This window comes from Rhinolophus hipposideros (genome assembly GCF_964194185.1).
Source record: "Rhinolophus hipposideros genome assembly, chromosome: 18".
NCBI lineage: Eukaryota > Metazoa > Chordata > Mammalia > Chiroptera > Rhinolophidae > Rhinolophus > Rhinolophus hipposideros.
Genome location: NC_138064.1, coordinates 1,588,477 through 1,614,918, shown reverse-complemented (window position 1 = coordinate 1,614,918; position 26,442 = coordinate 1,588,477). Strand labels below are relative to the sequence as shown.

At 46.6% G+C, this 26,442-nt stretch overlaps 1 protein-coding gene across 1 annotated transcript in view; it reads right to left on the bottom strand.

Moving 5' to 3' along the window:
- Positions 1-24,134: 24,134 nt before the first annotated feature.
- The window catches only part of ABCA13 (ATP binding cassette subfamily A member 13), a gene marked incomplete at its 5' end in the record, with an annotated part of 245,529 nt that continues 243,221 nt past the window's right edge, over positions 24,135-26,442 (bottom strand). The window contains one exon of the mRNA XM_081079377.1: positions 24,135-25,845. Within this exon, the coding sequence (XP_080935503.1) occupies positions 25,759-25,845 (87 nt within the window). The 3' untranslated portion in view covers positions 24,135-25,758. The remainder of the gene's footprint in view (positions 25,846-26,442) is intronic.

Here is a 26,442-nt window from a genome sequence, read left to right as displayed (position 1 = left end):
AAAAGGTCGTTGTAATTATTAAGTTAGTGAGTCTATGCAAATTGCCTAGAACAATGCCAAGTTCATAGTAAGCACTATAGATGTGTGCATTTCACTTTATATTAAATATCCTAATAAGTAAATTAAATAATAGTAAATTGATAGTAAACTAATTAATCGAAAGGTAATAAATATTTTATTTTTAAAACTTTTCTTTATTGTGGTTTACTAGACAGAGGAAACTGCCTTTATCTTGCCTGTGGCTTACTCAAATGCAGGGTAAGTTAGTCATTTAAGTCAATACCCATACAAAGATTTGCTAACTTGATCGTATGTATATTTTACTTCAACAAACATTAAAAAGAAAAGATTCAGCTCAGTCTTGGGTTATCCAGTACAGCAAGCTGCTATAATCCTGTTGAATATCTCAGAGGGAAGAATTACCTTGGCAAAGCCTGAGCTTAAAGGGAACTTCAAGATATCACTGAGAAAAGAAAATTTAATAATAAAATATAATACCCTTAATGAATACTGGCATTTTTCGTATATTGTCTTTACTTCTTGCAAAAATCCTGATAGTCATAACTCTTCCCATAACACATGTGAGGTAACTGAGGCTTGAAGAACTTAAATAACCTCTCCAATATCATTTCTGGTCAGAAATGAATGTGAATTGACAGGCTGTATTCCAAAGCTTGTTCTTATTACACAACGTCTTCTTTAGAATAATTGCCCCAAATGAAAGAAAGTTCCACCCTCTTAGAGAAAATCTTAGATTTCATAGTATAGGGCACAAACCTGTACAAGAGATGGAGCCGGGGTTGCCAGACAACATGAGAGATGTCCAGTTAAATTTGAATTTGAAATAAACACTGAATAATTTTTAATATAACCATGTCCTCATGCAATACTGGGGATATAGCAAGCACATAATTGTCTGATGTGATTGGACATAATACACTAAATAGATTCTGTTGTTTATCTGAAATTCATAACTGGGCATCTTGTATTTTTATTGGGTAAGTATTGGAGACCCGAGTTAGGCCAGGGTCACACTGGCAGCACTCACATTAGGGACTGGACAGCCCTTTGTCCTGGGGGCTGCCCTGTGCATTATGGGATGTTTAGCATCCTGTTCTCTACTCAGATGCCACTAGCATCCTCCCTCCACACTGGCGACAACTAAAACCATCAGCAGACACTGCCAAATGGCCCCTCAGTGGAGGGAGGCGAACGTCCCCAAATTGAGAAGCACTGGATTAGGAAAAGCCACATTCGTGTCTATTCCCCTAGTGTCACTGGTTAGACAGACACACCAAAAATGGGTACAGCAGAAGCAAAGTTGACATCAAAGCTCGGTGTGTGACACCAGGTCTATTATAAGTAAGTATTGAATCCATGCCACTGAAAAATACCACCTTCATTTCAGAGCGTGCATTCGGGCATTCTAAATTTTGATTTTCCTTCTTTAATGTCCATGTTTAATAAACTTATTCATATAATGATGGGTACTTAGATAGAGTCTGCATTCAGTGGCCTGGTTCCAAAAACAAGACAAATAAGGCATCTCCTATAGCTGCTAGCCTAGTTAGCAGTTGTATACCCCCTATAGATTTAACACATTCATTGAACAGTACATTTTCATTAGATCAACATTTATTTAGAAAACTAAGTTCAAATCAGTATAACACTAACTGATCAGTAATTACTTCAAATGTGTAGAGGAGAAATTCAAGTTATCTCTGCAAAACCTTCTGATGCTTCTAGAACCTACGACATATTTAGAATCCAACAGTTCCCACACCACCCGTATCTCTCCCAGATCTGGGATCAATGCATCACAGGTCAGAGTAGGCAACCTTGTGGGAGTTTTGTAGGATGGCTCCTCCCTAAGGCGTTTCTGGAAGGAAGCAACCCCATTCTCCCTGAGAACACTCTAACCCTGCTCCCGCAGCCATCAACCTTCCATTTCTCTCAAGGAGCTGCAGACATTCACTAACCAATCTTCTGAGGCAAGTGACAGAGGAATCAACATTAGCAGGAAGAGTAATGAAATACTGGGGTTTTCATAGAGTCCCAGAACCGCACAGTCTCCTGGAAGGATGTCCCAGCTTGCCTGATAAGAGTGGGTTGGCTTCTTTCCTCACTCACAACTGCTTGTAAAACAGGCGAGATGAGCAACATACACAAACACAGCACACTGTGGTGTGGGTATCGCCCTGCCTGGACGGCTTCTCGCCCCTAACTTTGCAATCACCCCCTGAGCAATGGCAGCACTCGCCACCTGTGGGACAGAAGCCATGGGATTCATGTAGAAATTCTTCTGGACTTGGGAAAGCCACTAATGAATTTGTCTGCCAAATGCTGAATTTTATGACTCAAGGACAATCCTAGAGGAGTGAGAGCCCTGGGTGAATGCTTGGTGTGATAGCAGAAAATGCTGGGTAGAACTCGAGGTCATCAGCCAGGCCACGTCTAGGATCAGGCTGAAGAAACCGCATCACCGGACACATGGCTCTGCTTCTGCCAGAGGATCAGGTTGGTCAGGACTCCACCTGGTAAACCAGCTGGCTAAAGCTTGCTTTAGTTTATGAGTTCCCCTGCAAGAAATATAAGCCTGCCGCCTACCGGCTGTCATCAGGATTGCAGCCCACAGGCTGAAAGTCAGTTGGTCTTAACCAAGCTCACCATGTTTTTGAACTCGAAGATGTGTGATTGTATCCTTGGTACAAAGATCTCCTGGTTTGAGGGCCTCACACCCCCATATGGAAGACTTACCCTGTAACCTCACTTCAGTTTGGTATGTGATAGCGCATAAAGATGGAGGTCCTTTTACCCTACTATTTTCTAGGCACGTGACTTTGGGCACGTCACTTCACCACTACAAACTTCCATTTTCTTCCTGTGTAATCAGGCACAATGACAGTCCCCTCTTAGGGGCTTTGGGGATTGAATGAGGCCATCTAACCGAGACTGTCACAGTGCTGTACAAATGCCCCTTCCTGATTTCTGCCCTTGTCCTCTGTGCAGTGGCCCCTGCACAGAGACCCCTTTGCTGGGTCTCTCTAGTCATCTGTCCCATCTTCATGGGGGCTCAACATGCTGTCTATACCCACAATTTCTGGCTTAGGTCTGTCTTTACAACTAATAGACCCTCACACCCTGAGAATCCACACAAGAGTGTGCCTGAGACAGGAGAGTCTTGAGCCAGAACCCGAGTGGCCTACGTTCTGGTGCTTATGCCATGGCCATGCTTATTTAAGGTATAAATACACATGTTCCCCTTCTTTAACCCCGTAAGAGCCCATCCCCTGAGTCTGTGGCCCTCCTCCAGCTCTCCTAGTCTCCTCTGACTTATTCTCTTTATCGTAACTCACACTCTAGAAAGTAGACTGAAATTTCCCATCCAAAAGGAAAAGTTAGAGGGGAAACAAAATTTGGTGAAAACTATAACGAATTTAAACGCTTTGAGTTCATTTGAGGGCAATCAACTAGAGTTAGGACAAAACGCCAGTGGAGAGGTTGAGACAAGAGGTGCAGCTCCAAGTGGCCCTGACATGCCAGTGACATCTGAAGCTACAAATGAGTGATGTGGCCCAGGGATGAAAGAAAAACAACATGAAGCCTGAACTCTGGGAAAGTCTAATGTCCATTTGCGTCCCCTGCGGTCTAGTAGGGGAGAGAAGAATCGAGGTTTGGAGCTTGATGCCCCTTCCTGATCCGCCTCATCCTTACTGTGTTTCATGTGTAAAATCAAATGTCTCTCCAGGACCTTCCATCTCTCCCTCATCTGTTGATTTTAGAGTCTTCACTATGAACATGAGAAAACGAAGTTATCAGAACAGCATGAAGAACTGGACAAGGAAGGTGGGGTCCTGACCTCAGGATGGGAGACCGAGTCTCACCTGGTCTGAAAGGGGAAACAAGGAAAGTGTGGAGAGACAGCGAGGCTGGAGCCTGCACCTGCCAACACATCAGCCCTGAAGGATGGCAGCAGACAGGGCGTCCGCTGTCAAATCCCCGTGACGGAAGGTGGAGCTGGGGGTGGGAGGAGGGAGACAGAGGCCGAGTGCCAGGGAAGGACACTGACTATGAAACTGACAGTGAAGGGGCACAAATACCCTGGGAGGGGCTCACCGCAGGGATGTTTTAGAGCAAGTCCAACAGCACAAAGGAGAGGACAGCTGGGCACTGCTCCCAAAGTTACTGCTGCATAAAGCCCTTCCTACAGGTGATAAGGCTACAGGTGAAGATTATATTCAACAGAAGAGAACCTGGGGAGATTTGCTATAAAATACCCTTCTCAGGAAGAATTCAGTGTCCTCCTGACTCTTCTTTTTCCAAATGAAATAGGAAGTCAGTAACATGACCACAAAAGATGGCTGCCATGACGTGCTGTCAAAGAAACATGAGCCGACGGCTGCTGGTAGCACCCAGCCCCCACTCACCTGTCTCCCAAGTGGCTGTGTGGCCGTCTTCTCACCCTGGCCTGAAATGGGTCTCGGGACCTGAGAACCTCCTCTGTGATCACACCTGGTGCTCTAGTTTCACAAGTTCAAAATCAATAATTCTGAAGTATTAGGTTGGTGCAAAAGTAATTGTGTTTTTTGCGATTATTTTTAACTTTTTAGACCGCAATTACCTTTGCACCAACCTAACAAAATATTTACTCAAGCTCTCTGTGAGAGTTTATAGGAAACACTTATGACCATGCACGCACACACGCACACGCACACGCACAATAGCCGATTACCTGGAACCAGATATTTCCTCAGCTGAATGCGACCTCTTTTATTTACATATTAATACAACAAAGGGCTTACTAAATAAAGATGAATCTTAAAAGATAAAAATCTGTGCTCCTGATATCCTTGTTGTAAATAAAAAGAGTTGAAAATAACACAGTGCTTTACGATATGGTTCACGTTCATACTTTGCTTTATCAGCCTGTTATTTCAGTAAAATGCAATCGACAGATTGGTTTATATCCTAAATAAGTCCACGAATAAATTTTCTTGCATAAATCCATCAAGGATTTTAGACAGGATATACACACACTGCCAAAAACAATTTAGACATGAACAATAGTGGGAAATTAAGCTTTCTTTGAGGGGAAGATTAGTCACAAAGTGTATACCTAAGACCCATGTATTTGCTAAATTCGGGACAGGGGTACAGGCCTGGGCTGCTTAGCAGCCAGAGAGGGGAGGGGCGGTCTCCTCACACAGCATTCGCAAAGTACCACGGCCAACACAGGCCAAGTGTCTAGGTTTTGTCACCAAAATGCTACACAAGTTTCTCAACAAATCCAGTCCCAGGTCATGGCTGTAGTTTACCCAGTCCTGCCCCTTCAGTGTCCAAGGCTGCTATTCCAGTCTATGAAAAAGTCTCTCTTCCCCCTCCATTAATAATAGCGCACAGCAGCTTCTCAGGCTATGATCACGCGTTCTTAGCACCTGGGGTCAGAGCTCCCTCTCCCCAAGCTCTCAACTTTCTGTCACCAATTCCCCACTCAACATCTCAATTACTGTACTTTAAATTACAAGCAATAAAAGGATCTGGTGGAAAGAGAAACGACCCCTCTACGGTGAATTATTATGACAACTGCTGGGAAAAGGCAAAGGGCCGTTTAGTGAGGTAAAGGCTTTCTCTCCATTACGTCTGCATGACCGTTGCTCCTGGGCTCTGAGCGTCTGTGCCGCTCACAGCCACCGCGGGGCCATCGCTAATGTCGCCATCTCCTTCTCTCACAGACACCCCTGTGCTCCCTGAGTTCTACACAAGTGTTCATAAGAACATTCTACACCAGAGTGAGGGCCGAGTTCCCTGCAGACTTAGGGTGCTCACCTTGCTCGCATGCCAGCCATGCTGGGATCTCCCCCACACGTGAGGCGCTGTGTCACCTTAGACCCGCAAACTGCTCATCTGGTAACCAGAGTCCAGCCTGTCTCTGGACCACGATGGTCCTGGGAGAAGAAGGCAGGTGTGCGGAGGCCCCCACACCAGTGACAGTCAGTTTAGAACTCAGGAAGAGGGTACAACGTAAGCATTTGTGGAGGTTTGCACTCAACCCCTTCCCCAGCCAAACTTCAGGAAAAAAATATAATTTATCTTTATGAACAGATGGGATGCTTTAAATCAGAAAGCACCACATCCCAGCCTGACAAAGGTACCAGTGGAGGCAGCCACGAACAGTTACAATGGCACACACTCAGGCAGAACGAAGCTGATTGCAACACACCAGAAAAAAACAAACAAACGCAACATGCCCTTCTGCCACCTTCACATAAAAGGGTCAACCAGATTGACAGAACGAAAAATTACTTTCAGTGGATCCTATTATGCAGAAATCATTTTTATGGCAAAACTGGGCATAAACGCCTTTCTTAGACAAATTCCTGCATTTGTAAACACTGACAACCTGTTAGTTGCAATGAGGTAAGTGCATTACATTAGAAGTCTGCTGCAAACATTTCCTCCTGGGTCAGAGCAGAAGTTCCAGGCCTTTAGTGAAAGGCAGCCCGATGGACAGTGCAGGTCCACTGACGCTGGGCAACGCGCCTCCCACACAGAAGCCCCCCAGGGACTGTGCGCCTGCTGCTGGGGCCCCCTAGACATGGGGACATGACTTTTTTGAATTGCAATCTTTTCAGGAAGTCTCAAGTCCTTCTTGATTCCATGAGCCAACTTCTCTCCCTGAGAAAAACTTCCTGGGAGTAAATATGCATTTTCTAGGACATTCTTTTACATTAGCAATTGGATAGAGCTAAAGGAAGGAAAGATGGAGAGCTAAGCAGTGTTCAAGTTTCAGTGGAACATTCTGGCTTTGTCCCTACAAAACCCCAGAGAAAGGACTAAACCCCTCAAAACGATCTCACCAAAACATATACTAACTGCAAATTCTTTGTTGGCTTGATGCATTTTACTAACTTGATTAATAATATTAGACTTTTGCAGACACAATTTTTATCAGATTGTATTGTTTTTTTAGAGAACTTGTACTACATAAAGGCTCTATTGAAAGCTGTATGTGAAGAAATTTGAATTATATTTTCTATTCACCGTATAATGTGATTTTTATCAAAAGTAACTATATTTTCAGATTATTAGAAGAGGAATCACAGCACCCTTCCTTCCGTAACTGAGTGAATGCACAACATACAGAACTGCATTGTATCTGATGACAGCAGTGGAAGTGGTTCCTCTGCTGTGTAACGATCCCTTTGACTAGAAAGTGAATGCATTTCAAAATTGTTCAAAGTGAATAAATCTCAAAACGGTAATACTATGAAAATTTCCCATCATACAAATTGTGTGCAATGCATGTAAGAATCAAGATAATTAAAATTCAGATGGGTTATACCTTTAATTAGATGTCTCAACTTGGAGGACTTCAGAAAAACTAAAAGGTTAATTTCTAAATCAATGAGAGAGCGAGCGAGTGAGCAAGAGAGAGGGAGAGACATAGACGTAGACATAGACACAGACCTAGACGTAGACCTAGACCTAGACATAGGTGTGTGCATTATCTTCTTAACAAAGCAGAGTAATCAGCTGGCCCACTTGGTCCCTCTGCCTCCAGAAGACGCCCACATGGAGGCCCGTGAGCCTGGCACCAGCCTGTTGCACAGGCTCATCTAAGACTCGGTGTCAAGTTTGCAAACGCCCGTCGGCTGAAGCAAGCTCAGTAGCGAAGCCCAGATTCTCAGGCGTAGACACAGTGACATCTGACCATATCGGGCCCATTTCCTGAATGAATTGACCACAGCTCCATGGGCCATTCTCCTGGGATGAAGAGTGTAGGATCTGCAGACCACTGAGCATACCTTCAGTCTCTCACCCAACACATTTATTACACTTGTTCATTACACTGCAGTGATTTGAACAAGTGACCCCCCAAAAAATGTCCACCTGGAACCTCAAAATGCACTTTACTTGGTAGTAAGTTCTGTGCATATGTAATGAGTCAGGATGAGGGCATACAGGGTTGGTGTGGATCTCACTCAGACGAGGGGTGAGATCCCTCTAGGAAGAGAGGGGGACACAGACACATGGAAGATGCCCTGCGACGCGGAACAAGTGAAGGACACCAGGACCGCCAGGAGCCCCCGGAAGCAGGAAAGGGACAAGAAAGAACCCTACCCCACAGCCTTCCGACAGAGCATGGCATTGCCGACACCTTCCTCTGGGACTTTGGTAAGAGAATAACTGGCTGTTGTTTCAAGCCTCCAGTGTGTGGTAGTTTGTTACACAACCCTCGGAAGCACACACACACACACCAACCGCCGTGCACTGTTTTCTCAAGAGCTGGGATTATATTAATAAGCAAAATACCTGCCCTCGTCCTTGTCTTCTAGTTAGGTGAGACACACAAACAAAATAAGGAAAACACATAGATAACATATTAAAATCTGAGACAGGAAATGGAAAAATTAAGCTTGGAAGAAAGCTTAAGTGACGTGGCTATCGTTTTGAATAGTGTGGTCATAGGAAAGTTTATTAAGGAGCCGGCATTTCAACAAAGACGGGGGCAGGAGGTGGCCTTGTGGGGCCTAAGGAATAGGTGTCTCAGGCAGGAAAAGCAACCAGCACAAACGTGCTAAGCAGACATGTGCCTGGGACAGGCAAGGCAGCCCATGTGACCAGGTGAACAGGGACCAGGTGAGCAGAGATCCACGCTGCTGATTGGGTGGGAGGTCGGGTGGTGGACGGTCTGCAGGGGCACATCTGACCGGAGCCCTGCGTGGTGGCTTTATGAAAACAGAGGATTGGGAGAGCAGAGATGGTGAATTTTACTCCTTCTTATTTTTATCCTTTGCTCTCTTTTTCATACAGAGTTATGATATTAATTTAGGAGAGAAATCTTGAGGAAAAGAGAATTATGCCTCATAGTGGGAAACCATTTTTAAATCAAGTAGATCTTGGTTTGAGGCGCAGCTCCAAGTTAGTGAACATTTTTTTTCTATTATGCAACAACATTTCTATTTCTATAAAATGGACATAACACCTCCTGGGCGATGTTCTGGGAAAGACTCAACTGATTAAGGCATGCACAGGTGCCTGTTATGGTGCCACAGAGTAACAGCGAGAGCTCTGTCCACGAGTGGTTAATTAGGACCAGGTACAGCTTCCCCAGGCAAACGCTTGCAGGTTGGTTTTGTGCTGATTTACCTTCAGATGCCCCTCACTGCAGCCCTACGCTCTTCACCTGCTGCATGTCATTACAGTACAAGTGTTTCATTATTAAAGAAAGAATCAATGCATGAATGAGTAAGTGATGGATGGATGGATGGATGGACGGACGGACAGATGAACAAATCTCTGGATGTGTCTCCTGGTCTCCATTCAGATTAGGATACTCTTTCTCTGTGCTCTTCTAGCAACTTCCACTTACCTCTCTGATGGGCTCTCTCACTCATTCACCAGATTGTGAACACCTTGAGTTGTCCCTTCTACTCCCTGGCAATTAATGCCATGAATTTAATTTAATCTAGTAAACGAGCTAGGAAACCCAAGCTACACTGTTTGAGCTCTGCTGGGCTTCTTTTATTTCAAAGCCTTGTGAACTATTTCCTCCTCGGTTCATGAGATGCTGCAATACTGCTAACCGATTTCTTAAAATTGGTTAAGGTTCAAAAAAGAAAAAGAAGAAGGAGCTGGTGTTAGCACAGTACAAATTGGGAGTTTCTTAAAAGCAGTCGGGTATATAATTGAAAACTAATTGAATGTTCTAATGCATATGCATGGAAAACAATTTGCATCGCTTCATTATTGAAAAGCAGGGTGAAGAGACCGATGTGTGGGGAGTGTACTTCAGGAATGCTCCTCTGAGGACATTCATGCAAAATGGAGCTTAACTCTTTAGACCTTGGAAACATGTTTTGGAAATACCTAAATGCTGCAAATAACCTTTGTTTTGACATCGATTTCAGGTTAATAAAAAGGTATTAGAGCTAGTTATACCCACATTGTACTTCATAACAGAATTCCAGTCATAAGCATATTTCCCCTCGACAAAGACAAAGAGACAGCTCAGTGTCCAAAATAACTTGCATTGAAGCCTCTGTGACTGTATGATTAGTAGTTCCAAAACCATTATTGTTTCAGAAAAACAAAAGAAATTTAATGGAAGGAAATGAACAGAAATGCAGAATATCACCACTGTCCACCTCCCCCCAATATTAGTCCTTAATTTGGGTCAAACCCTGTGCTAGACATTTTGACATAAATTTTGCTACTTATTTTAGATGCAGTTCAAATAGTCTCATACTCCCTCCTCAGATGGTCTTGCTTACTCTTTCTAAAATAGTCCATTGCGACCACAAAGTGAGATCCATCCCTCCTCATGGTTTTTCATTTATCACACCCCTTATGCTTTGAAAGCCCTGGTGTTCTTATTGTCTACTATTTATTGTGCTCAGTGAAAGTACTATTTACAGAGAGACTTTACCTTCTGACAAGATGGAGTAACCAGGAACCAGACTGGCCCTCCAGTCTTAACTAGAAAGAACGGAAAATGATGTGGGAAACAATGGTGTGCAGACATTAGAGATGCCTGAGGGAGAAATGCAAATGGCTAGAGCCCCTCATACCTTCCGGAGAGGAGCGTGAGTTTAATAGACCCTTTGAGGTCACGCAGCTAGGACACACCCCCCAGGCCCAGATGCGAATGACAGCACGGTCTAGCTTGGAGCTGATCACAGCAGGTGATACAGCCACACAGGTGCCATATGCTGACACCGGTGACATTAATTATTTTTCAGGGAGAAGGAAACATGTATATACGATCTTAGGAGACAAATCTCTAATACGTTTTTAATGATAGCTCCGGCTGAACTAAGATAAAGCAACACTGACGGATGACCAGTCAGAATTCAACTCATTCTGTGGTGCGTCCCTGGACAGTTGGACCAGCCTCTTGCTCTTCCCTCACAACCTTCACATGTTAACGCACTTGGCTTTGCAATCGCCCTTGTGACCGCGCCCAGCGTGCGCACACACGATGCTGTGAGCACCTGAGCCCCTACTGGGCACTGTCACCCAGGCTCCATCACACCACTTCAGTGCCAGCTCCTCTGGCTGCAGCTTTCTCGGCCACACACCTCACACCATCCTTGTACTGATCGCGCTTGCGTATTATTAGCCATCTTGGTAATCGATGCTTCTGCAATCAGCACACCAACCCTCGGCGAGTAGGTGTGGCAAGCTCTCGGCAGGGGGAAACATCCAGACATGTCCTTATTCAGCACATTATCAAAACCACTGGCTTAAACCCAGCTATTGCACAACAATCTGCAAGACCCTCAAAGCCAGAGACTCTGCTTTATGCATAGTTGTGTCTTGGGTGCTAAGCACACTGTGGACAGTTAATATTTGTTAAATATTTCTCAAGGAATGACGCAATGGGAAATTAGTTGCAGGACCAAATTTATTCAAAAGAGAAGGTCTTCTAAGCAACTTTATGGTTCAGTACCTTTTAATTTCACACTGTACATGCACTGAATTCTGCAGTCTTGCATTTTCTGATCTGTCATTTTCACTCTCTTTTTACAGCAGAGCCAATCCTGTCTGCAACCGTTGCAAGTTTTTGACAAAATGGAACGGTAGCTGATGCCTACTTGTAGTTTAAATAAAGATCATTTAAAGCCTTCTCTGTGGCAACTTGTAGAAAGTTCAAGACTCACGAAAAAGACAGATGAAAAACTCTTGCAGAGGAGTTGTCTCTTTGTGATCGATTTTTGAGTGGTGTGACATGCTAACGGGGCAATGGACAGTGAGTTCCCAGAGAATCACCAAGAACATTCCAGAACATATAAACAGCAGGATACCTCTGAGGGCCGAGCAGCAGCGCCACTCCATACTCTGATGTCTCCATGTATTTCCTGGCTTTCTTCCTAAGAAACAGGACTAATGAAAACAAACATGGAAGGGGTGGGCGTCTACGGTCCAGGGATCACAGAATCATCAATTCTCCGGTGCTTCCAGAGACATGGACAAATAGCAAGAGAAGGGAAGTACTGAACTTTGAAGAAGCCACCTGGGGAAATTTCAAAGTGATCCAGGGCAATGGAAAATAATATGCTGCTGTCCAGATAAATTTGCTGGAAAGCCACCCAGATGAGTTTGTTAAGGAAGAGTCCCTGGGTGGGATGGTGAAACGCACATGTCCCTCCACAGAACACCGAGCTCTGAAACTGGTAACTGACGACGCGGTTTAGAAGAGAGAAGCATTGCCAAGCGAAGGGGAGAGACAAATTATATGCACACTTTTCATAAAAGTACAATTTGATGATTCGGCAGCACACGAGTGTGTTTGTTCCTAAGCTGAACTTCACACCCTTTCTCATACTGCCCCTCGGTGACCTACGTCTGGCCCTTTCCATGGCTGTTGCCGGAGCCCATTTCACATGTTCCTATTCCAAGACGTCGTCCAGGACCCGGGCAGGTGGGTTTTCCTCCACACGTATCTCCCTGACCCCCACCTGCAAACTGTTTCTCCTACTTCCTGAATCTCAGAGGACACCATGTCCATTTTTCCTGCTAAGAAAAGCTCTCCCCCACCCCTACTCCTGGGACCTGGTGGTCAACCAGGCATGGCAGCAGAGGTGACAGCACGGAGCAAACAATCACATGAGGAGCTGAGCATGGCGAAACCTAAGGGGGTAATGGCGGGATGAACCAACAAGTCGTGGGAAAGGGGTCAGTGGTCTAGAAACCAGGCATCTGGGAGCAAGCACTGAAAGTGACGAGGATGAGGACAGGTCTGGAATGGTCACCTTGTCATCACCTCTTGTCCAATTCCTTGCTTCACTGCACTGCGGGCCAAGTGCTGCAGGACCTGCCAGACGGAATGGCCAGGTCAGGCAGGACTGCAGAACCCACGAGTCCCACGTGGACACTTCCTGGGTTCACACGGACGGCCGTGAGGCATCCTGGGGCATTTCTGTGGGGGGTGGACACACACATCCCCAGTTCCCTTTTCATTGATCCAGGCTATGATCTGAAGGTCTGTGTCCACTGCCCCCAAATTCCCTAGTTAAAATCCCAGTGCCCAGTGTGATGGTGTTAGGAGGTGGGACCTCTGGAAGGTGATTAGGTCATGAAGGTGGAGCCCTCCGGGATGACATTAATTCCCAAGGAAAGGAAAGGAAAGGAAAGGAAAGGAAAGGAAAGGAAAGGAAAGGAAAGGAAAGAAAGGAAAGGAAAGGAAAGGAAAGGAAAGGAAAGGAAAGGAAAGGAAAGGAAAGGAAAGGAAAGGAAAGGAAAGGAAAGGAAAGGAAAGGAAAGGAAAGGAAAGGAAAGGAAAGGAAAGGAAAGGAAAGGAAAGGAAAGGAAAGGAAAGGAAAGGAAAGGAAAGGAAAGGAAAGGAAAGGAAAGGAAAGGAAAGGAAAGGAAAGGAAAGGAAAGGAAAGGAAAGGAAAGGAAAGGAAAGGAAAGGAAAGGAAAGGAAAGGAAAGGAAAGGAAAGGAAAGGAAAGGAAAGGAAAGGAAAGGAAAGGAAAGGAAAGGAAAGGAAAGGAAAGGAAAGGAAAGGAAAGGAAAGGAAAGGAAAGGAAAGGAAACGAAAGGAAACGAAAGGAAACGAAAGGAAAGGAAAGGAAAGGAAAGGAAAGGAAAGGTCTAAGAGAGCCCCTTCCCCCTTCCACCAGGTAAGAATACAATGAGAAGACTTCGACCCAGAAAAAGGCCCTCACCTGAGCCTCCCGACACCCTGACCTTAGACTTCCAGCCTCCAGACATGTGTGAGAAACACGTCTGTTTATAAGCCACACAGACTGTGGTCTTTTGTTCTGGCACCAGGGGATGGAGGCAGGCGACTATTACCATTACAGCGCCATGGCCTGGAGCTGCCCTGGCCTTTACTGGAGCCAAGCCCTGGTCACCAGGAGTTTCTCAGCCTCTGGCATGGTCAGGGGTACATTACACATCGACCTGGAGACCCACCACTGCAAAGGGGCTACACACACAGTGGCAGGGGCACCTGGTTGTGCAGAGCTTTGTAGAACCGAGGCCTAGAAACGCCTGTGTGTTGGTGGTGGTCAGAGGCAGGGAGCAGAGTGCGTCGCTGTGAGCCTGTCATTCGTCATCCAGCTGATGTTGTGCCCAAGGAAAGAGCAGGTCCATGATGAAGGCGCCATGGCCACCTGTCAGGAGCAGCTGGAGAGTGCCAGCAGTGGGCAGGCCGTCCAGGGACCACGAGCGGACGTCACAAGTCCGGTGCATTGGACAAGGACGTGTCATACTTCCTCCTTGGCCACTGTCAGCCGCAGTGGTCTGCGTATTACGGGCATCTCGTTTCCACATCCTTCCTCCCTGTCCAGCCCTCTGTGGAGGACCAATGAGATCTGTAACGCGCTGCTGGACCTCTTTCCGTGCTGCTGTCTAGATACGCCCACCTGCCTGCTGCGGGCTACGGCCTAAAGTTCAGCCAGCTAGCTGATGTTGGGCTCCGTGCTCATCCCTTTTCCCAAACGAACCCAGTGAGCACCAGAGCTGTCTTTCTAAAGCATCACTTTTATGCGGCATTTAAACCCTCCTTAGGGTCCCCCGTGCCGTGGTGATTCCTACACAAGGAGAGGCCCCAGAATGTCCCAGAGAGATCGTACAAAATGCACTTGCTCGGGGACCATTGAAGGAAACCTCCTGGAAAGGGGTGCCATCTGATTCACCGTTGGAGTCCGGCACCAGAGGCCGTTGTGGTCTCCCTGACCGACCCATCCAGCTCGGTCCTCACCATGCCCGTCTCCACCCGCACCCAGCATCACCCACTCTGCGATTCTCGTGTTCTCAGAATTTGCCTGGCAGGTGCCACACTCTGCCTGCTCCCTGGATGTGCCACTTTGGTCCATCTGGCAAGCTCTGACCTCCCCAAGAGGAGGAGGAGAAAGTCTCTACCTGTGTGGAGCGCTCCAGGATTTCCTTGGAACAAGAAGCTATCTGCTCCTTCACTGCTGCCTCTCTCTACTAATGTCCTATCGCAGCTGCAGCCACGGTCACTCTTTAGCCCAAGGCTCACCTGCCCCCGAGATGGCAAGTTCTCCTCACCCCAGTGCCCAGCACTTGGTTGACAGTAAGTTTGCAGATGAATGAATGACACAAGTTGTGGGTCAGATGACATGGAACATAAAATAGAAGTGGCAGGAGGATGATAGCTCCCATTTACGGAAGAGTGTGTAGTTCCTACTCCAGCGGGGCGCAGTACATGCTGACAGTAACCATCCAGAACAAATCTAACGGCACTTTGTTTTAATTGCTGGGGAGCTAAGGCTCTTAGGAGTTTGGGCCAAACCTGCAATACCCGCAGAGGTAATGGCTGTCTCCTTCCTTCCTGTTCCAAGTCCCTGTCCCCTCACGCTGGGAAAGGCTGAGGGAGCCACAGTCCCACCCACGAGGTACGGCTGTCCCCAGAGGGTCAGTCAGGTCATCTGAGCTCACCTGTGGGAGATGCTGCTCTACGTGACCACGCCAGGATCACCCCCCATTCACAGAACTAGAATGAATATAACACCTGCTGCCCACGTCCCCGACCCTCCCTGAGCGGCGTTAGTCACAAAGCCTCAGTGGGAGAGCGTGTCCCCCTGCCAGCCATGCAGTCCTTCCCAACGAACCCTTTTGCTACCCCCAAATACCGAATTCCAAGCACCCCCGCTGGTGGTGGTGGGACTGCAGCCTGGCTGTGCGGGAGACTGCCCCACCGCATCAAGTCGGGGATGTGACACCCAGAGGGCCCCACACTGCACAGGCCGCCTCTCCTCTGAGCGCCTTCGTCTCCATCACAACAGCTGCTCTCTTTGGTCCCCTTCGAATTGAAGGCGCATTGTGGTTGAGCACCCCTCGCTTCTGATACCCCTCCCTGCCCTAACCAGCTCCCCGCATGCAGCCCCAGGCCCAGTAAAGCTTTCCTCCTGGGGGCGCCGAGTTCCCAGGAGGCATCGGGAAAGGCGCCTGCCTCCCCCCGAGGACAGACAAGCTGGACATTAGGGTCAGTGGGCACCATGGTCCAGGTTCTCAGAGCGACAAGCCTTTCCCAAGAGGGCCTGCACCAGGTGTGCTGTCGCACGGGAAAGCCACCTCCCCCACACGTGACATGTACAGGGACAGGTCCTTGTGGGGAACCGTGAGCACACGAGCACTGTAAATAACCTCCTGTTTTCGAGTAGAAAACGTGCTTTGAACATGCTCTTTACTCTTTCAGGGTTGTTGATGTTCCGTTTGTCTTCTAACCGAACTTGGCGAAGAAGAATTAAAGATTGTCCTCTGCTGTTATTTGCATCTGATTAGAAACTCATTTTACTCTCTTTGATTCTTCTTGCTCTATTCTCTGCATTAATTTGCTGTCCTGAGTTATTAAGGTTCAGAATACAGCTTTGAGAACGTACTGCTGTAGATAAAACAATAATGAAACACTAATATTATTTTATCCCTTCTTATGGTGAATCACCAATGACTTCGACTCTGCAACATGTCCTGAAAAAAAATGGTGATGACTCCACAGAAACGCCTGGCCTCGACTTACACAGGTGGCTGCAAACCCACAGGGCAAAGAACTCACAGGAGGAACGGCCTGCCCGTGTCGGGGGCGTGGCTCTGCCAACACCTGGCCTTTGGAGTCCTGGCCTCTGGAGTCCTGGCCTCTGGAAGCGCGAGGGGACACTTCTCTGGTGTTAGAAGCTACAGTCTGCAGCACTTTGTTACGGCACCCCCAAGACTAAGACATACGCCCTGTCCAACTTCAAGCCCTGTTGCTCCACTGCCCCTTCCACTTCTGAACAGCCATTCTGGAGGTGTTTTTCTGCACATTCATTTCTACGGCTACTACCAGGACGGGCATTTCCCTCTCATGAGTGGCCTTTCCAACGACAAGGGCGGGGAAAACCAACCAGAGGCACTTGGCTCCTGGGGAAAAAGCAGGACTTCACCAACCACACTGAAAATCATCACATTATCGCAGGTCATCGTGTGTCGGCATTAACAGGAAGGACAAGACCTGGAGGAAACACGTCTCCTTGTGTTTTCTATGTTAAACGCTGAGGGGAACTGAAGGGTACATTAGAAAATTTTTAAAAGAACAGTAAGAATCTGGAGGGCAACAGCTGGGTGGAGAAAAAAATCAAAGTTGAGGTTTAAGAAGACAGACCCAGAAGCCAAGATTGCGTTAGGAAGACCCTTAGGTCGCTGGCGCCTGCCTCTCTCTCCTTCCATTGTCATAACCCCAGCCCCCCTTAGCAACCTGCTGTGCTGGGTTTGCTTAACAATCCAGAACTTCGCCCCTTGCAGCCTGGACCCGCCCCAGGGGCCAGGCAGGCAATTCCAGGGGCACGGTACCCCGGATGGGGTTGCTGTCTGTGCCCAGGGCTGTGTCCCCTCTGGCTCCAGGACACCTTTGTCTCACTGTTGTCCCCTGAGCTTGCCTAAAAGACAGCAACTTCCACAGCCACGTTCTAAGCCGTGGAAGGAAAAACATCTCTTCTGAAACTCATCTCTCCTCGGTCCCACCTCCGTCCCTATCTCGGGTGTGGTGTCATATGATAACTGCCCTTAAAATGCCAGTACTGTCTCTTTACCACATGCACAGGACACGTTTTATCCTCAGTTGCAATGGTGTTTTCTGCTTAAATCTCAGGGGCAATGCCCCTTCCCTCAAGGTGCCAAGTTCCTCTTAAGTTCTTGGTACCAAACTGCTTGAGGGAAATCCCTCTAAGTTGGTGTGTGGTGGACGTGTCCTGGTGGCCCCAGTAATGGTCCTGGCCTGGGACCTGGCAAATGGGCATTTTATTCTCCTGCAGGCTTTCCAGTTATGGGGGTGGAGGTGAGGGGGGGTCCACATTTTTCACTTTAAATGAACTGAAGGAAAATGGATATATTCTCCATGCCTCTGCCAGTGTGTGTGTGCTTCCCTAAAAGCAGCAAGTGAGGGAGGGAGGGTTTCCAGAGAAGACAAGACTGCTCCCGGTGGCCTCGCCGAGCCTAGGAGACCAGAGTTCCCAGAGGACAGGGACCCTGCTGAGTGGGCGCCGGGTTTTGAGCACTGCCTGGCCGTGCGACGTGGGGAATGCAGTGAGAGCCCACATACCCTAACAGGGAATTTCGGAGTCGCTTCCTTTGAGGCATTCACTTATTATTGCTCAGCTTCATGTAGACCTCATTCACGGCGATTATGCACTTTTTAAGGTTAACACAGTTCCCACATCCGCTCTCCACCACTTTCTAGTTGTTCATTCACACATTTATAAAAATTCTCATCCTGGGTCTAATGGCAGGCTACAGGAATATAACGATGCCTCTGATTCTGCAATTACTTTTGAAGAATTCACTACATACAAAGTGACATGTAAAAAATACTTCTTTAACAGTAAACACACTTCCGGTCAGGATGGCGGAGTAAGTAAACCTCCTCTCATGACCACATCAAAATTACAACTAAAGTACAGAACAGCCATCACTGAGAACCATCTGAAGTCCAGCGAACCAAAGCCCAACAACTACAGACAGGCAGAAGAAGCCTGGCCGGAGGGGCAGAGACACGGAACAGGCTGGACCCACACCCACGTGTGACCATTAAAAATCGGGGGGATATCTCAGCTATGGAGGTCCCCCCTGAAGACCAAGGGGTCCCGGCCCCACGTCCGGCTCCCCGGCCCAGGGTTCCAGTGCTGGGGAGAGAAGTCCCCATAATTTCTGGCTGTGAAAAGCCACAGAGGTTGTGGCTGAGAGGAGGGCAGCTGGAGCCCCAGGTGCTCCTCCTAAATGGCCGGCGCATGGACTTGCCTGCTGACGACTCACTCGCTCTGGGCTCCAGCGCTGGGGCAGCGGCTAGAGAGGCCTGTGGGCAGGAACGGAGTTGTCTGGCCTCAGGGTGAGGGCTAGAGGGGCAGCTTTCTCCGGGACAGAGGAGCTGGCCGAAGCCACTGTTTCTCTCTTGAGCCCTGCCCCTCCCTGCGTGCAGACGCAGCACGCAGGCAGACGTCATCCCTGAGCCTCCATCACACCGGCCACCTGCCTTTCTCTGCTCCGCCCTGATTCCCTGAGGCCCGGCCCCACTCAACTTTCAGGCACACCCAAGCCATTTCCAGTGGCTTTTCCACACAAATGGCCTGCGTTGGCTCATGCTACAGACTTTCCTAAAATCTCTCAAAGGTTCACAAACCCCAAACAAGTAGCACGTGGCCTCAGAGTGCCCCACACCTCATGCTAAGCAGCCCCAAGGCCGGCATTGGCAGCAGCTGGACGGAGTTCACAGCTTGGCCTCTCCCAGGGGCCTCCAAGCCCAGCACAAGTGCAAACCGTCAGCAGATAAGTTTGTATTAGGTTGGTACAAAAGTAACTGCAGTTTAAAAGGTTAAAAATAATTGCAAAAACCACAGTTACTTTTGCACCAACCTAATCCTCATACCGAGTGGCTCTGGGCAGGGCACAGGCAGCAGCTGACCTTAGCCTCCAGCACCAGAGACCCTTCCATGAGGCCCTAGAACCAACACACCTGGCGGCCAGCGTCAGACCACTCCAGAGCACCACCCAACCACCTCCACAAACAACACCCCCACAGGGCCGACTGGGCAGGCGCCAGAGCCCCGGTCAAGCAAATCCTGCTCCATGGGGTCAGTCCTCCCTGCACAGCAGCTCCAGGATTCATTTCAAGACCAGAAAGAAGGCTAATGCATTCCAGTGGCTGGGGGAGACGTGTGTGCGAGGGGCCAGGTTATCACCACGAATGGTTTTGTTTATCCTGAGAGCATTGAGCTTTCATTAAAGGAGTGGCACTCTTGGCTTCACATTTGAAAAAAAGAGAAAAACAGCACCACAAATGTAGAAAGCAGATGGTAGGGAGGCAAGAGCAGAAAGGGGGACCCTGGTAAGATCCGGGTGCTGTAACATAACTGTGGTCTGACAGGGAGTACGGAGGCTTTGCTAGAAGGTTGGGGAAGAACTGGCAAGACATGCTAAGGAAGGAAAGCAGCAGGATGTCACGAAGCAATGGCTGTGGGCTGCGAGGGGCAGCAGGCGTCGAGGGTACCTAGAGCCCAGCTCGTGGGACAGCCAGGTGGATGAGGACGTTTAGCGGCTTGGTGAACGTGGCTGCCTGGAGGAACCATGAGCCCATCGGTGCCCCTGGTCAGTCTGATGAGCCCACGGGACAGAAGGACATGCCAGGTCGGCACTGAAACCAGTCTGGAGCTCAGCAGAGAGGGCAGCTGTGGGGATGCTGACCTGGAGCTCTTTGGTAGCACTGAGGAGGAAGCATGGCTGGAGAGAATGTACAGAGGAAAAGGAAGGGCCAGGAGCCAGGCAGCAATGCTCCAGGGGATCCTGGCAGAGCAAAGGAACGTTTGCCTGAAAAAAGAAACTGAGATGAGGGAAAGAAAACTGGGAAGTGCAGAATCATGGAATCCAGGGGATAAAAGTCAGCTCAACAGAGAGGTCAGGGCAGGTGGACCTCAGAATGTCCATCGGCCTTGGGAAGGTGGAGACACTTGCTGGACTCAGCCAGAGCTGTCCTTGTGGCAAGAGGCAGACACAGGCAGAAAGGAGCAGGGGGTGGAGTGTGGGGGAGGGGGCGGAAGGCCCCAGGCAGAACAGGCTCCTGAGAGGAGGTGTGGCCTGGCCCGGCTGGTGCAGGATAGTTTACAGACAGGGACAGAACAACTTAGGTGCTGACAGAAGGGCCCAGTTCTAAGGGAGGTAAAGGGTATAAAGAGAGAACAAAATGACTCCTAGAGAAAGGAACAGCATATTTATACAGAGGAGCTCCATTCAGCTTTTAAAATTGCACGTGATTAGATATATTTGATCAGATTGTGGAAATTCATTTGTAATCTTAATTTTCTAATATGTTTGATCATATACTTTATATTTTTTTCTGCATTTGAGACCATTTATATTCTTAGCTTTGAATGCAAAGGGTTAATTAGTTTTTCAGTTTGAACCACCATTGCATTCTCTGGGTAAAATCATATTTGATTGTAATACATAGTATACACACGTCTGAATTCCATCTACCAATATTTCTGTATCCGGGTTCATACATGAAGTTGCTGTATGTCGTCTTCTACTCTTGGACAACTTTTGGTGCCAAGGTTATGCTAGCATCGTATTATGAATAGCAATTCTTCCTTTATTTCCTGAAATAGTTGGTATAATATGGAGTTAACCTCCGTTGCTATGACTCATTTGTAAAGCCATCTGGGTCTGCTGTCTTGGGGTGAGGTTATAGCCAGGCACACCAGGGATCGTCCTCAGCTTCCGATCCGTTTTCCAGTGCGGCTATTGTTTGCTTGAGGCAATCTTGATCATTAAGTTTACTAAAAATGTCATCCATTTCATCTGTTTTCAAATACTTTGCATGAAGTATTTCAGATTATTGTCTTGTATTTTGTCTTGTATTGTCTTTTTATTTCTCTCTGTAGATATGCTCTGTAGTCTTTGTGAATGTTGCATATTTATGCACTCTCTGTGGAGATGTGATCTCATTAGGCTTCGTAAAGATGTTGTCATGATCTTAAAAGTGAGGAAAATGGAAGCGCGAGGAAACAAAATGGCTTGGAGATCACACGCTAGCTGGAAGTGGAGCCAGTTCCACGGACGCCCAACTAGCAAAGTTCCCTGGAGCCGCTCCCTGACTGAGCTTATAACTACGACTCAGATCAATTCATGCAAATACAAAAGAAGTTTTCCTGTGATTATGTTTGGCAGAGGGTAAGTGTGAATGCATGGAAACCAGTGTCTCGTCAACCAGAGTGACACCCCACAAAGGGTTTATCTGAAGCCATGTACCAGAACTTCATGAACGAACCAGAAACCAAATATACAATCACAACTGGGTAACAGGTAAGTCAGCAATGCAAAGCCATACCCAGGGGCATAAATGCCATGGCCAAATGGTATTCGTAATGTTACCATCTATTTGAAAAAAAGATATGCTCATGAAAATTTCTAGATGTCTTTTTTTTCATTTGTTTTTGTTTTTTGTTTTTTTTTTCTCCAGTGAATTTTGCTAGGATTAAGATGCGCATTTAACTCAGGGGACCCCATTTTTCTTTAAAACACTTTAATGTAAAGTGTAATGGATTCTCTGATAAAGTAGTGAAATGTCTCCTCTGCCATGACAAGCAAATAATTAAGGAAAATGCTTCTGACGTCTTTCAGCAATTTGAAACCCTTTCCAGTAGGAAAAATGTATCCATTAGAGCTCTCAATAGGAATTCTCACTGTGCAAAATGACAGTGCTATTTGTTTCGCCCAAATGGGACATATCCATCCAATTCTTTCTTCTTGGATCTACTGCATTCTGTCGGACAGTGTTTATAAACACAAAGGGAATCTGATGTACAGATCCTAACATGCTACTCTGATCCTGAAAACAGCAATAATCTTGGAACCTGGGTTGCCTGAGTTAGTCACGTAACTTAACATCACCTCGCTCACTCGACATACTCAAAAGTCCCCATGCAAAACGGCCACAAACGCGTGCCTCGAGTGGAGCTTGCTGTCTGTCTGTCTGGGATCCGCTTCATTCTTGTGTAGAGTCAGAGCCCTTCGGGCCACGGCTAAAACTGCGCTGCCCAGAGCTCTGGCGGCTGTGATTGGCTCTGTGAGTGCTTCCTGTGTGTCATACAGCCTTCGTACAGAGGCCAGACGCCAGGAGACCTTTACACGGCGTGCCCGTTCGTCCTTCATCTGACGGCTGCTCTTTGCTGCTTTGACTACTGTCATAGCTAGGGCTCCAGCAGCCACTTTGGAACATCAGGGAACTTCAAAAGGTGCCTGGGTTCTTGCCGTCTATGGCCTTCCATCAGCAGCCCCCAGAGGGATGGGCAGACACCCAGTGCTCACTGGGTGCTGCTGATGTGCTCTGGTATGCTCTCTCGCTCAAATGTCCGCTCCCTTTCTCCGTGGCAACAGCCCACGCAGGAGTAACTGTCCCATGAAGTCATTCCCCTTTCCCTGGTTAGAAGCCTGACCCTGTGCACCCAGAGCAGGAAGCGTGTGCGGCCTGAGGTCTCATCTTCTCCACCTGCCAATGTGCAACCCACGGACCGAGCTTGTGGCCTTTTCACCTATCAGGCCACCACCCTGTTTGTAGGTAGGACCACCACCTACTAATGTAATCGAAGGGGGTCAGTACAGGGAAGGAGTAAGGGTGTGTGTCTGTGTGTGCACGCCGCTGTGACCCAAAGGGCTTAGACTCACTCAGTGAGTGACAGTGACGTGTAACACACCAGAAGCGTGCCCGAAACCAGACCTGTCGCTGCACTGGAACAATGCAGACCAGAGAAACGCTGAAGGTGGATACACAGTCAGACCAGTCAGAAACTTTTAAACGTCTAGATTGCCACTTGGGAAGGAAAATGCGTGACGAGGTATTTCTGTCCTACTCAAACATGAGGAGTCAGGGTAGGGTGTGTGCAGTCTGCATATTTTGTAAGATGTTTTAGAGAGGTCATGGGGACCGACTTTTCAATTCAGTGTCCACTAAACCCAGAGTGGCCATAAGCCCCCTATTCTTTACTATTATAAAAATACACTTGCTTGCTTTTTATAATCTTGGGTTGGAATGATGGTTTTAATGCACCATCTGTTTAACTATCTGGGTAAAGATAAACTATACAATAAAAGCTAGGATACTGGAACTGAAATAATCCCTGCTACCTCTGCTTTACAAAGTGCCCCACTCAGTATGCTTTCAAAAGGAGATAGTTTGTTTAAAAAGTCTCAGTTGTGTGACCTTGAGCCCAAAGGTCTTAAGATAAATGTTTAACTCCAAAGGCATAACATACCTGCGTGATGTATACATGCAATGACATTTTCAACATTAACATAGGATTTGACCTTTTGTGTCCAGTCTTCTGGGATATGGCATTTTAGCATGTTGGGTTTCTTTTTTCTTCCTGTTTATTGTTCAAAAGTAGACTTCAAGAATACAGTAGCTCGAAAAACTGGGAAAAAATCCCTGGGAGCAGAGCACAGCAGAGTAAAACTCAATTAAATGTTAACCTTTGCAAGCTTTAAGAGATCTAGGGAAGTTGCATTTCCTCTTTACCTAAATTAAATTGGCTCCCTAAAGATGCATGGAAACGTGGGCAAAAAACACAATTACATTCCGAGAGTCAGGTGAAACGAAAGCATGTCTCATTTGTTCACTGCAGTATAAACACATTCGTGTCTGACAAATTTTATTTACTGATTCAACAACAATGACAAAAGATTGTATCTTCCATTCTGACAATGGGACAGTATTAGAAATGGAGGGAAAAAATCGTAAAACTCTAAACTAACTCCTTTAAAAAAGTGCAGTTCACAGGGATCTAGTCATTCAATGACCACTATCTACAATCAGCTTAATCCTTACAATACGAAAGTTTCTCTGGTACAGAATGATTACTTAGGAAAGATAGATAGCAAAGAAATCTTGCTTTAGCAAGGAAATGTCACGAGAGAGTTTTCCTTTGATCACAAGCTACTATTACTCAAAAAGTTAATTAAATAAAGTTAAATTTTAAAATGAAAAGTAATGCGCTCCTCCATTGAGATTTTAGAAAATGTTATTCAAGGGAGGTTGAGAAATATCTCAACTCAGAAATATCTGACTGGAAACTATTTTCAGTAGTAGAAACATTGGTTTATGGATTTTACTAACCACAAGATGTAAAACGTCAGGTTTCCATAGCCTTTCAGAACCACATCTCAGCATTTTATATCTGAAAATACTTTGAGGGCAATAATTCTGAGAATGACATAATTCTTAGAAAAAATTTTAAATGTTAAAATTCATACTTATATACTATATACTGTGCTCATTTTGCTTGTATAATGAGAAGGTAACTAGGTATGTCCTTAGATCACTGGTTTTCAAACTGAAATGTGTGTCAGAATCCCAGGGAGGCTTGTTTAAGAGCCAGATTGCGGGACTCCCGCCCCAGAGTTTCACGTCCACTCGGCCTGGGTGGGGCCTGAGAATGTGCATTCTAACAAGCTCCCAGCACTTGCTGATGTAGCGAATATGGGACCACCACACTCTGAAAACCACTGGCTTTAAATAATTTGAAAATGGTAATTATAATCAAATTAATAAAAAGAAAATGTGTCCACATAATTTTTCTTTCTATACTGCCCTAAAATCACAATCTGTGAAAGTCTGATAAAACATTTATAAATGATACAGAGTAGCCAGTTCAATTTATTTAATTTTGCTAAAGCATTAACTAAAAAGCTGTTTAATTCCTATTTTTTAGAAAAGCATCTTTTAGATGAAAAAAGGTGGCCTTTTTTTTTTTCCATGTCATACCATAAAATGTCATCCAGTATAAGGAAAAGTTTGCATTTAAATCGTTCAATTTTTATTTAGGCACTTGTAAGCATATCTACTAAAAAGCTGAAAAAGTAGAAAAGAATCCTACGTACTATTTTCTATACAAACAAGTCAGTAAAGTTTTAACTTTGGGGGTCTCAGGTTCCTTAAAACTAAATGAAATGTTTGAAATGGACCATCCCTGACGGCCTTTCTAGATCCAAACTGTCTCAGTTTGGACTCTGGATTCACTCACACTTGTGCCCACCTTGCCTTAAAAGAGGGTGTTGGAGAAACCCCCCAAAAGTCTGAGGAAAGAAGGGCCTTTTAGTTTGTTGATGATTAATTCACAACGAGTTTGCAGGGAGAAAATGAAGGAGAGCAGGCTGGGGTGGGGCGTCAGGCTTCTCCTTGGCACTCTCACTTCTCTGATCCATGAGGACGAACTGCAGCAAAAGCCAAGGTTTGGTTCCTCTTAAAACATCTTCCTGGGACTTAGACAGGCACGTGGTGTGGCTGCTTACCACCGGAGGGGGCAGGGGGAGGCGGTGGCATCCGCTCAGTAGCAAACTGAATAAATACCTGAAAACGAAAGTGGCTGTTACCCTATAAGGATACTTGGCCTTTTGCTCTCAGGTGTTACAAGAAGGAACACGCTCTCAGAGCACGGCCAAGCAGTCATTCATACCACCCCTCCTAAATCTCCATAGGCAGGCAAGTCCACTGAAACCAAACTCCAGGAATGATGAACAGTTCAGACGACAAATAAATCACCGGAAATTCTCAAGGCCTACACGTGCCTTTAGAGGGAAGCTGAGGTTTAATTTTACATTCTGGTCCTCTTAGAAAACCAAGTACCTTTTTTCCCCAACTTGGCTGTCACTCGGTTACAGTGGCGTCCCCTCCGTCACTTGGGGGTGGGTCAAGGGGAGAGGCAAGGTACCGAGGCATGAGTTATCTACTGAATGCCCAATATAATTATCACACGGGGGCCCTGTCGAATAGTGGAAAGCAGACAATAACCAAACCTAACATTCACATCCTTATCAGCATTTAGTAAAATCTAACATAGATGAATCAAAGAAATGGTGACCTCCGGAAATAATCTGGCTAATTTGTAATTTGGCTGGATTAGGCCTCCAGAACATAGCAAAATGCAACCTGGTAACCCCTTCAAAG